The 12,242-nt window shown below is 44.1% G+C and overlaps 1 protein-coding gene across 3 annotated transcripts in view; it reads right to left on the bottom strand.

Moving 5' to 3' along the window:
- Positions 1-1,417: 1,417 nt before the first annotated feature.
- The window catches only part of flt4 (fms related receptor tyrosine kinase 4), a 34,361-nt gene continuing 23,536 nt past the window's right edge, over positions 1,418-12,242 (bottom strand). Inside the window, exons 11-30 of one of the 3 annotated variants that reach the window (XM_028959915.1) lie at positions 10,743-10,866; positions 10,181-10,289; positions 9,299-9,640; positions 7,985-8,131; positions 7,074-7,205; positions 6,729-6,832; positions 6,502-6,637; positions 6,313-6,417; positions 6,112-6,225; positions 5,825-5,913; positions 5,597-5,732; positions 5,283-5,377; positions 5,057-5,179; positions 4,859-4,970; positions 4,567-4,666; positions 4,371-4,476; positions 3,731-3,834; positions 2,836-2,956; positions 2,659-2,747; positions 1,418-1,902 (exon numbers count right to left, since the gene is read on the bottom strand). In XM_028959915.1, coding sequence (XP_028815748.1) covers positions 1,689-1,902; positions 2,659-2,747; positions 2,836-2,956; positions 3,731-3,834; positions 4,371-4,476; positions 4,567-4,666; positions 4,859-4,970; positions 5,057-5,179; positions 5,283-5,377; positions 5,597-5,732; positions 5,825-5,913; positions 6,112-6,225; positions 6,313-6,417; positions 6,502-6,637; positions 6,729-6,832; positions 7,074-7,205; positions 7,985-8,131; positions 9,299-9,640; positions 10,181-10,289; positions 10,743-10,866 — 2,602 coding nt within the window. In that variant the 3' untranslated portion in view covers positions 1,418-1,688. The remainder of the gene's footprint in view (positions 1,903-2,658; positions 2,748-2,835; positions 2,957-3,730; positions 3,835-4,370; positions 4,477-4,566; positions 4,667-4,858; positions 4,971-5,056; positions 5,180-5,282; positions 5,378-5,596; positions 5,733-5,824; positions 5,914-6,111; positions 6,226-6,312; positions 6,418-6,501; positions 6,638-6,728; positions 6,833-7,073; positions 7,206-7,984; positions 8,132-9,298; positions 9,641-10,180; positions 10,290-10,742; positions 10,867-12,242) is intronic. The other 2 variants (XM_028959916.1, XM_028959917.1) reach the window with 2 other exon arrangements.

Below are 12,242 nucleotides of genomic sequence, written 5' to 3'. Positions count from 1 at the left end.
GGATTCGAACCCGGGTCTTCTGGTTCATAGGCGAGTGTGTTACCCACTAGGCTACTACCACCCCTGAACATTCTTGTCAGCAGAAATTACCTACATTTACATTTACAGCATTTATCAGACGCCCTTACCCAGAGCGACTTACAATCAGTAGTTACAAGGACAGTCTCCCTGGAGCAACTTGGGGTTAAGTGTCTTGCTCAGGGACACAATGGTAGTAAGTGGGATTTGAACCCGGGTCTTCTGGTTCACAGGCGAGAGAGTCTTACCCACTAGGCTACTACCACCCTGATGCCACAAACGGCAGAAAAACGCCTGGTTCAGCTACAGATAATTACAGATAATTTGTTACTGTTGGGAAGATAAAAAAAAAAAAAAACATACACTGTATAACTTTATATATGTATATGTATTTATGTGGTAGTGGCCTAGTGGGTTAGACACTCGCCTATGAACCAGAAGACCCGGGTTCGAATCCCACTTACTACCATTGTGTCCCTGAGCAAGACACTTAACCCTAAATTGCTCCAGGGGGACTGTCCCTGTAACTACTGATTGTAAGTCGCTCTGGATAAGGGCGTCTGATAAATGCTGTAAATGTAAATGTGTGTGTGTGTGTGTGTGTATACACATACATACATACTCCTCAAAAAATTAACAAACACTTAAACAGCACAATGTAACTCCAAGTCAATCTGTGAAATCAAACTGTCCACTTAAGAAGCAACTCTGATTGACAATGAATTCCTCATGCTGTTGTGCAAATGGTCTATATATAAGTGGTCTATATTATAGCCAATTAGCAAGATATCCCTAATAAAGGCGTGGTTCTGCAGGTGGATACCACAGACCACTTCTCAGTTCCTATGCTTTCTGGCTGATGTTTTGCGACCTCATGTGGCTGGAGTGTGTCAGCAGTTCCTGCAAGATGAAGGTGTTGATGCTATGGACTGACCCGCCCGTTCCTCAGACCTGAATCCAATTGAGGACATCATGTCCCGCTCCATCCACCAACGCCACGTTGCACCACAGACTGTCCAGGTGTTGGCTGATGCTTTAGTCCAGGTCTGGGAGGAGATCCCTCAGGAGACCATCCGCCACCTTATCAGGAGCATGCCCAGGCATTGTAGGGATGTCATACAGGTACGTGGAGGCCACACCCACTACTGAGCCTGTAGTGTGTTTTTCCACTTTTTTAAAAAATTTTTATTTGTGTGTGTATGTGTATGTGTGTGTGTGTGTGTATATGTGTGTGTATATATATATATATATATATGTATGAATACGGTGAGTGTGTATGTCATTTTACACTTTGTGTGTATGCAGTGGTCTTCTTCTTCACAGATAGTATAAACTGAGCCGCAAGCGCATGAACATGAACACACTCATCATATGCAGAGAATCATGGTTCAGGCTGGACTAAAGAAGATATATTTGTTTATTTATCTCCGACCAAGATTATTTGTTTTGTTTTACATTTTTACAAAATAAAAAAGATAAATGTAACTAAATGTTAAACTATGTTTTGTTTTAGTGTATTGGCGCCACCCAGTGGCTGCAGATAAGACTTTATGCCAAGAGAGCAGAGTTCAGCGCTGTGTACTGGGCCAGGTCATTGGGGTCTGGGTGCGTGGAGGGCAAGGCAGGGATGAATATGATTGTCACTTCACAGCAGCCAACCAGGCCGCAGTTTACAGGTTGGAGGAGGCAGGACAGGCCCTGTCGGAGAGAACCTGGTCTGGCGTGGAGAAGAAGTCAACCACCATGCCTTCCTCCGACAGCTGCCCATACTCGTTGTTGTAGAAGGTCTGGCCGGAGAGATGCGAGATGAATGGCGACCAGTGTGTGCTGCTCCGGTCCACCGGGCCAATTAGATGCTCCGTACTCCTGCCCATCTGATAGCTGCTGGAAGAAAGTTATAGAAAGCAATCAGAAACATACCGAATCCAATTTTGAGAAAAATTGACCAGTGTTACGAACAGTGTGTGAATACGGATAACACTGCCTTTACAGAACATAAAAAGTAATGCACTCTGAAATCTTTTAGAAAGTATATTTTGAAATGCAGGAGTAATGTGTAACCAGACACATTTGAATATGTGATTAAAAAAAAGAATCTGAAAAATTATTATTCCAAACTAAAATCAAATGAAAATGGACATGTCTCTGCTGTCTAGAGAGAGACAGCATACTACAGTATGTGATCCAAAGATTTAAAAAAAAAAAAAGATTTATTTCTTTATATCTTTTAAGATTCTTTTGAGAATCCTTTTCTCTCTCTGTTTTTATTGTATTTTTCCATATTATATAATGTATCTGGGCAATGCAAATCAATCATTTCAAGGTATTTGAAGCTAACCAGCAAACATAAGCAGTTCTGAAAGTACGCTGGTCATCCTATTTCTTCACAACGAGCTGGAAAACTAAAAAAGTACCAAACTCGCTTCGGCAAACGTGACCCGATATAGTCACTGATGACAGAAATCCCCGAATATGAGGCGTGTTTATTTTACCAAATCGCTGACTGGTTCAGACGCGACTCGAAAGTGAAACAAGGAAGTGACACATCAACTGGAACAAAAGGCCACGGAACAGATGTGGTGACCTCAGCGCCAGGAAGTCTATTGCCAATTTTTTTTTTGTTTTGTTTTGTATTTTTACCTTTTTGAGATGGGCCCTCTGTGCTTGTGTTCAATTCTTTCAAATTCCTCTGATGCCAAAACCATGCCACTGTCTGACTGGCTGCTGTCCTTTAAAACACAAATGCACAATTTTCATGTTAATTTAATCTGTTAATACGAGCGTTAAAAATAAAAGCGACAGGCACAGGGATCTTACGTGGTGTGCTTTATGGGACGTCATCTCTAGACTACCTTCTTCAAAGGTCTTCACTCTGGAATGGCAAAGCTTGGAGGGCGCCACCAGCATGCACCCGGCGAAAGGCACGCAGTTGTAATACCTGTTATAACAGAACCCCCAGTGCGTGAGTTCAGGTGAGATAAGCACCGGTGTTCATTTTCACTTCTGATGAATGTCAACTGAGACCCGGCGCGACTCAGATAAGGAAAGATTCCCCTTCCTTTCCGGATTCATGGGTGTGGAGAAGGAATCCCCCGTACTGTGTGAACAGGCTCCGGAAGAATAATATCCGTGTTCATGGAAAATGAGAGAAATTTCCAGCCCTTGGATTTCCAATAAAAGCATGCATTCATAAATTCTTAGGGGCAGTGGTGGCCTAGCGGTTAAATGAGCGGCCCTGTACTCAAAGGGTTGCTGGTTCGGATCCCGATCCACCAAGGTGCCCTTTCATGGCTGCTCACTGCTCATCAAGGTGGTGCAGAGGACACGTTTCATTCATTCTCCATTTATGATAATCGATGGGCGGAGGTTATCCAAAAACATTTTAAACATCATCTATCTATTTTTTTTTCTCTCTTTGAGCAAAAAACAATTTAGTGTAATCACACAAATTCAGGAGTGTGCATGTCCATTTCAGAATATGTACACTTTTACGAACAGTAAAAATGAAAGTGACTGAAAGAAGAAAATTATTACTGCAATATGCCATCTATTGGTAATGTATTTTACCCTGACATCCGGCACTGAAGCCTTAAAACCAAGTGGGGGGTACTGAGGCGATTGTTGCCATGCAGCAGTTATGTAATTTATTTATTTTACCAACAAGACCACACTGACTTCATCAAGAGCGAAAAGTGTCCGGCTGTGGCCCCACCTGTTGGGGAGGGTCAGCGCCAGCTCTTCATGTGATGGTGGTCTGGAGGACGCCTGGGAGAAGCCGTCGTCCTCCGAGCTCTGTGACATATTCAGCGGGATGTCCTGCCACAGAAACAAATCAAGTGTGGTGTCAGACACAGTGGTGACAGCAGCGAAATTGAGGGGTCATTTGAGATACATGTGACTCAGATTATTCACAATAATCATAATGAAATTATGGATGCTGTTTGAAAAATGCCAATCCCAATAGCCATCATTATATCCATATCCACAATAAACAAGTAAATGAAACCCATCTACAGTACTGTTCCAAAGCTTATGCTCTTTAATAAATGTCCTCTTTTTTGAAAGCCATCGATTTTTCCTTTGAAAGAATATTAGATTGATGAAAAGATGTTGTTAATGACTATTCTAAAGGGAAATGGCTGTTAATTACAGTAATGGAATATCCCTATTTCTTATTATTAACGTCATATTTTCTATTCAAACTCATTTAATGTTTTTTTTTATTACTTACCGAAACTTTTGACCTTGGTCAATATATTGTTGGGTGTTATGGTTTCAAGCTATTGCCAAGAGCAACCAAAACCTCTACAGTGCAGAAGCAGATTTACACGAAGTTCAGGTCATTTGCTCACCGGAAGGCTGTTGTCCTGCAGGAGGTCCCCCAGGATCTCAACAAGCGCCGGGAATGTTGGCCTCTCCCTGGGCTCGCCCTGCCAGCAGGCCAGCATTATCCCGTATCTGCCACCAGGGGATGCCACAGTGTTACTCGCTTGCCACATTCTGACCTTGGTCCCTCAGTTATAAATGTAATGTGAAGAAAAGGCTCACATTTCGGGGGAGGCATATTCCGGTGCCCGCATCCTGGTACCATCCTTCAGCCGTTTGCAGAAGTCTTCGTCGATTTGAACTCCTGGGTAAGGGGATGCACCTGTGCAAATTGGTACCAAAACATGAATCTTGAGATTCTATGGAGTTAAGATATTAAAATTGTCATTACGTAACAATGCTCTATGCTCTATAGTCCTTTGCTCTATAGTCCTGACTAAAGTTTGCCATAACTGAAGCTAAAAAATCTATGAATTAACAAAAAACAAACATACAGTAGGATCCAGCTCCTCACCCAGAGAGAATATCTCCCACAGCAGCACTCCAAATGACCAGACGTCGCTCTGGCTGGTGTACACTTTGTCGAAAATGCTCTCCGGTGCCATCCACTTCAGAGGCAGCCTGGCCTGAGACACGTAAAGAGACCAGGAGAGCCGTGAACTCGTGAGCTGGGGATTACCTGCGCCCCTGTGTGCCTTCCGCTTTCTCATACGTTGCCTTTCCGCACGTAGTCCGGGTCCTTGTAAATGTCGCGGGCCAGGCCGAAGTCGCAGATCTTCACCACGTTGCTCTCGGACAGCAGGATGTTCCTGGCAGCCAGATCTCGATGAATGCACTGCAGTGGCAACGTAAAAAGAGGAACATTTGATTGGTTCGAAAGACAACACAGGTCTTTTTCATTACGCGGAAGATGTTGCTCCTTTTTTGAAGTGTAGTACCTTTCGAGATGCCAGGAACTCCATGCCTCTCGCTACTTGGAAACTGTAGCATATCAGATCCTCGACTGTAAGGGGAGTCTTCCACAGGTCCTCCACTAAAACAGAGCCCATTTTTTCAATTTATGTACCAGTATTAAGATGTATTAACCCCTTAAAACTCTAGAAATCCGCACCATAGACATTCCTCTTTACTGTTGTCATGGATACTACATGGACTAAACACATGGAGAATGTGTCTAGGGGTTCAGAGTACTCCTATGCTATTAGGTAGGGTCGACTTCTGCACCGGGTTCTGCAGATTACACCTGACTCACTTTTCTCCGTGGTGGCAGGGCTATTATGACTGGCTTGGGACGGTGAGGGCACAGAGGAGGGCAGATGCCCCCGGTGGTCCACCTGGCCCGCTTCGATCATCTTCCGCACCTGACTCTGAGTCTTTGGTGAGCGGTCCTGTTGAGGCGGACCGAACGTGTCTTTATAATGACGTTATGCAATGTCAGTGTTATAAAAGCGCCGGGCAGAGTAAGAAACAGAACGCTCACCCTGTAGGGAAGGAAGAATTCCCTTTTGGCACGCAGGTAATTTGACAGGTTTCCATATTTACAGTACTCCACCACCACCATCAGAGGTCCTGGACGAACATGACAAATGCGACAAAAAATATGAGCATTATGAATACTCCCTTGCATGTTTCATTAAGAAAAAAATAGGGTGACTGTGTTATGCCTTCTTTTATCAAGTATAATGACATGGAGCAAACTGTGTTCCATATAAAAAGTTATTGCAGATATTGACAATTATTTTAATCTGAAAATGATCCATGACTAACCATTGGGTTTGGTACACGCCCCTAGAAGGTTCACCACGTTCAGGTGGTTCCCAATATGAATGAGGATCTTCAGCTCTGACATGAGCGCTTTATGTTCACTTGCTGTGGCTCCCTCTGTGTATCCCACACACACACATACACACTGTTATTCGCATAGCATTAGCAGGGACACTGGTGGCAGTGCTTTCTCGAGCAGCTCACCTTTCAGCATTTTCACTGCCACAGTGTTGAGGCTGCTCTTCTTATCACTGTTAAAAATGGAGGCCTCTATAACCTTCCCAAAAGCACCGTGTCCCAGCACCTTGCCTATAAAATAATCTCAATTAGGACAATCACATGGTATACAAGTCGCACAGTGTAATGCATGCGTGCAAATGCATGCAGGAGTACCGAGGCGGAGGCGGTCGCGGGGAATCTCCCACTGACTGGAATCATAAGGCAAATATTCGCACTGGTCCTCCAGAGGCACCTCCCCCGGATCCATAATGATAGAGAGATATCCGGTCTTTATGTCAGCAGGGTTCACCTGACCAAAGAACAAAAAAAAAACCAGATGAAGGGTTCCCTTCTTTCTTTGTTTCTTTCCTACGTTCTTTTTACACACGTAAAAATCTCACCCGTTTGGCATTACAGAATATGAGGATGAGAAGGGCCCAGAAGAAGATGGCAATGACTCCTGTCCCAATGAGAATCACCACCTCCACCATTTCTTTAGGGGGCGCTGCAGTACCAAGATACAGAATCACAATCTATACTTCGTGGTAAAACCAGGGAGGCCGATCCCTGCTTCATATGCTTTGTAACGAAATGGAAGATGCTGATGGGTAGCAACAACAGGAAGCAAGGGACAGAGGTTAAGAAATTAGTTTAGCAGAAACTTGGGAGGGTTAGGGTTTTTAAGAGTCCGATGCACGTGCACTCATCTGTACCCTCCCCTCAAGCGTCGGAATTAAAGCGCTCACCGATGACGGCAACGGATGCGGAGGCTTGAACGCAGCCCTTCTGGTTACAGGCGGTGCAAGTGTACACGCCGGCATCCTCCTCGCGTACGCGCTGGATGCTCAGTGTCCGGTTGGAGTCCTGCAGCGAAATCCCTGTGCACATCCAGACAACCATCAATAACCACACCCACCCCGCCAAAAAAAAAAAAAACATCTGCTCTCGAACCCGACGGTTCTGATCCCAGGCGGCCAACTGGAGCCACACCAGCAGCAGCAGGCGTGTTGATTCAATCACCATCAATAGAACACAGAAAAACTGAGACAGCTGTCTCTGAAAAAAGGAGTGTTAAAGCTGAAAGGTTATTTTCATCTTCCTGTGTCCTCTACGGTGTTTACATTTTTAACTGATGTAAATTATGATGCACTGAATGCATGACCTCGTTCTCACTCTCAAACCTCTCTCTTCCTCTCTCCCTTCCTGGCTCCATTTACTTTCAAACACAAAGACACGCATACCCGCCCAAACAAATATTTATTTCTTTTTTGTGTAAAAACACAATGCATCGGTCCAGATGTGGTGCAGGGCAGCTGTTCTGACGGAGCCCACCGTACACAGCATGCATGAACGTATGACCATGAACGTGAAAGGGACAGTTGAGACCATCTGAAATGTTATGTTCTATGCCTGCTCGGGGATTGCATTAGTGCATGGTAGCAGTCGGCCGATATCGGTCGGCTGGTGTTAATTTTTTGGAATGATGCGTGAGTTATGCATGCGGTCGGATGATGAAGGTAAAAAGGAGGTTACAGCGTGCTTACAAATTTATTCTCCGCAATGTGCCAACATTGTGTACCCAGCTCTATGGCTATTGAACACTGAGAGAACAGAGTGCTTTTGTTTCAGGGGAAGCACTGCATCCAGGGAAACTCACCGGACATGTGGTAGAGGGGCTGGCTGTTTTTTAACCAGGAGAGTTGGGGCGCAGGAGTGCCTTCCACATCGCACTCGATCTGCAGCGACTCGCTAACATTCACCGTCTGATTGGTGGGGTAATGTCTGTAATGAGGAGCTTCCAGAGCTAAGGGAGTTAAAACAGAAAATGTCTTTAATAATGTAACAATACATAGGAAACCATGTGTATTTGACACCCATAAATAACATTATGAATACATCTAATAGATAAATATTTATTCATTGCACAAAACTGAAAATATGTGAGATGTTAAAGTAAGAGAAGGAGGTAAAGGTCCTGCCATTGAGGCAATAACTCAGTTAAGACACCGCTGAGTATTCTGTGGCAGCCTCAGTGCACTTTCCAATGACACGTTTTTCAGGAGACCCATGGGGCTTCAGGGTCGTGAAAACTGCTCTGAATCGAAAATTATTTCTGGTGAAAGAGCCTGACAAAGGGCAGCATGACACTGACTGACATAACCAAAGCATCATTTCAAATGGATGCGCTTATAATAAGGGATTGCACAGGAATGCACAACAATACACATTACTTGTGCTTTACTTGTCAATCAAATGAACATGCACCCTATATAATATACTTGAGCGTACATGATAGCCATTTTTACTCTCTTCAGCATGAATGAGGTATGAATAATTGTCCCTTTTAGAATCAAATAAGCAATTAACACAACCTCTGGTGCAGTCAATAATTATAAAACAATAGTTATAATATTTCGTTATATAACATCAGCAGCTGGGTCCTACATTGAAATGAAATACATTTCTTTATTGCTATAACTGTGATCTTTGATCATTGGGTGCAAGACAGGAGCCCACCCTGAGTGTGGCACTGCAAGGCACACACCACCAAGTCACACAATCACATGTACAGACAGTTTAGTGCAGTCAACGCACTTAAGTCTGCATGTATTTGGAAACTAGTATACCCTGATGGAAACCCATGGCAACAGAGGACATCCATGGAAACTCTGCAAACGACATTGGAGGTGTGAGGCAACAACATTAACCACTGTGCCTCTGTTGCTGTCCTTAAGTTAAATTACTATGTTAAAATAACTTTAGAGCAAATGACGTAATTAGACAACAGGTTTGGTGTGGTGTATGGTAAATTGGTTTATATCACAACATTTGAAATCATGATATGAATTTTCATGCCTAGGTATTATTATTAGTAATATATTTTGTGACCAATTTAATCAACTAAAGTGAGTGAGTGAGAGAGAGACTATTAGTGGCTTAGAGCTAAATTGCATCACCCCCATCCTTTCACCTCTGACGGGGATGTACTTGCGATGGCAGTGCTTCTCCCCGCTGCGCCTGTTCTGCACTTCACACACATAGTTCCCCTCATCGCTTGGCTGGATACTGGTTATGGTCATCTCCAGCACCCAGTTATTGCTGGATGCCTCAAATGACAGCTCTCCTCCCAGCGGCTTGGCGTACTGGTGCAAACTCTTGCAGTCCAGCTCAGGGGGCACGGCGTGGGGGTCCAGTCGGTACCACTGCAGATTTTCATAGGTGTAGTTGTCTGCATTGCACTTGAGTCGCAGCAGCTCTTGCTCTAAAGGTTCCTCCGTTGGTTGGAGCTCGATTCCAAAACCCTCTGGGATGGCTAGATTAAAAAGATCTTTAGTTAAAGGTTCGCTTTTACATACAGTGATGTACATATGATTAGTTTGACTACTTCCTTCAGAAGTCTACTTGGTGGTTTTCATACAGATTAGTAATTTAAAGGTGCAATGTGTATGACCTTTAGTTTAAACCATTAAAAAAATAAGTTAAACTATTCAAACAAAATGACAAAGCATCACATTATTTACTGTTTTTGTGATGGTGTTGTGGAGGTTTGAGACCTGGGACCGTTTTTACCAAACATGAGATGTTTTTAGGATTCTGCAGAAGAGGTGCTCTGTGCAGTTCCTTGTTTCTTACAGCTTTCTGGTGAAATACTGCCCCCGATTTGATGGGGTTTAAATACTCCATGTGGCAAAATTTTACTCATCGAAACTGTGGATGCCATGCACCAAGGTCACTGGGTGCCAAGCATCAAACATCATGTATGAGGTTGATGACTTTTTTTTTTTTTTTTTAAACAAATATAAATGATCACAGGCCACCCCCTGAAACATACCACAGCCTTAGGCAAACTTACTTGTCACATAGAAGTAAATGAGTCTCTCGTCCTTCCCAACCTTGTTTTCTGCTGAGCACTTGTACATGACTGACACGTTGGCCTTGTGAATCACCAGCGTGCTCACCGTCTGAAAGAGTGACCAGAACCATGATCATGGTTATGCTATTTGTCCACGCTTTTCCCCTCGTCAGCTTCTTAAAGCCCCACCGGTGCATGACACTTGTCCCCAACCGATTCCACTCCCATTCCCACCCACATACGCAGGAAATGACCTCACAGGTGTGACAGAAAACAGGAAGTGTGTTTATCCCCACTCCCTTCAGGATGTGTGTGGAGGAAGAAGGTTTTAAATATTTCTGATGGGGAAATGGCAGCACACGCTGATCCCTTCCACACGCTTGATTGACAAATGCTGTCTCATTTAATGCAACAGGGGTGGGGCAGGCTGAAAAGTTCATCTTACAGGACACTTCTATAATATTTAGGCAATTTTGATACACATTGTATATTACTTTTTGTAGCAATGTATGTTGCAAAATTATCAGTGACATTTCAGAGTAACGTAAAAAGTTACACAGACCTTATTTTTCTCATCCACTATTTCAGTCCAAGTATTGATATCGAAAGCGTTCATTGCATCCTCTGTGTTCATGTCCTGCCAGTTTTGACAGTTTGGGATCTTATCTCTTGGCCCCCTTCGTATTCTGAAGAAAAACGAAAATACTGAATTAGAAAAATAGGTGGTGTTGAGAGCTGAAAATGAATCGATGTTGGTTTTGATAGAACACACCAGTAGTTCTACCATGCATAGCCAAAAGAAAACTTGTAATTTAATCAAATATGCACAACTGCTCAATCAGATATGATTTATGAACAGTGCTTCTTGAGAAAATTACATTCTAGAAACATTTTCAGACTTTTGGGAACAGTCCACTATTGCATTGCAGTAATAGGAAGGATTTGTTAGGGATGAACCTTTGCATCCTTTTTCAGCCATTGTCTGTCTCTGTCAGGATGTCCAGATTGACTGTTCCCTCAACAGGAAGTGCTTTCAGATACCTTTTTTCTTTTCCTGTGTGCAGCCAGAACCTAAGCTAAAGACACATGAAGGCCAGTCCCCTGTCCACTACACCCAGAAATAGAACACAATACAGACAAGAAAAAAAATTTACAACTCTGCTTTAGGACCAGGTTGTTCCAGACAAAACCATAACCCAAAAGCATTCACCATGATGAACAGCATCTGCCACCAAAGCAGATTAAGAGTCAGATAAAAATATGTTTAGCCCAGTGGAGAGATGCTGTCTGGTGAATTGGGATGGTGAAAACCTCCCCGAGCTATTGTGTCTGTATATGTGTGGGCAAATGGATGGGTTACTCGGGTCTCAGCTGTGTGTGTGTGTGTGTGTGTGTGTGTGTGTGGGCAGGTTACTCAGGACTCAGCTGCATGTAGGCGAGGATGGCAGATGTGTCTGAGCGGACGCCCCAGGCTGTGTCTGTGAAGGCGAGTTTCACTACAACACCACAGCGGCGGCATCGCACTTTCTCCAAAACAGACCCAGGTTCCTGCCCAGACTGGAGGAAGCAATGAGCACGCCCCGGCCGCCCAGCACAGGAAACAGACTAGGATGCGGAAACCGTCAGCAGAGCAGAAGGGTGGTCCCGTCAGACCCTCCTCCCTCCCTCACTCATTCTCTACACCCGCCCACCCTCCTTCCTCGTCTTCCATCTCCATGGTCAGAGGATGCTGCTGTGCCCTTTGCAGCCGCCTTTAGCTTCCTGTTGTTCGTGCGTCGCTTCACTCCTCTCATGACACAGCCCCAATTTTGGTGGGATTGCCTATAAATATCCCGCCTCTCCTCCACACTCCCAGAATAATCCATCCACCCGTTAGTCTGTTGCCTCCTTGTTGGATTTAAGAACCGTGGCCCCTGAGCTGTGGCCCAGACATCACTTTACCCAACAGAGGACAAAGAAGGCCCCCCCCTCAGAAAACAAGGAAGAGCTTTTCTCCTTATGGAGAAAAACATGGGACAGTAGGACTCATGCCAAGAAGGACAATAACAAACCACTCTGAACT

Source organism: Denticeps clupeoides, chromosome 18, assembly GCF_900700375.1.
Source record: "Denticeps clupeoides chromosome 18, fDenClu1.1, whole genome shotgun sequence".
NCBI classification, from domain to species: Eukaryota; Metazoa; Chordata; class Actinopteri; order Clupeiformes; family Denticipitidae; genus Denticeps; species Denticeps clupeoides.
This window is presented reverse-complemented; position numbering and strand designations above follow the sequence as displayed.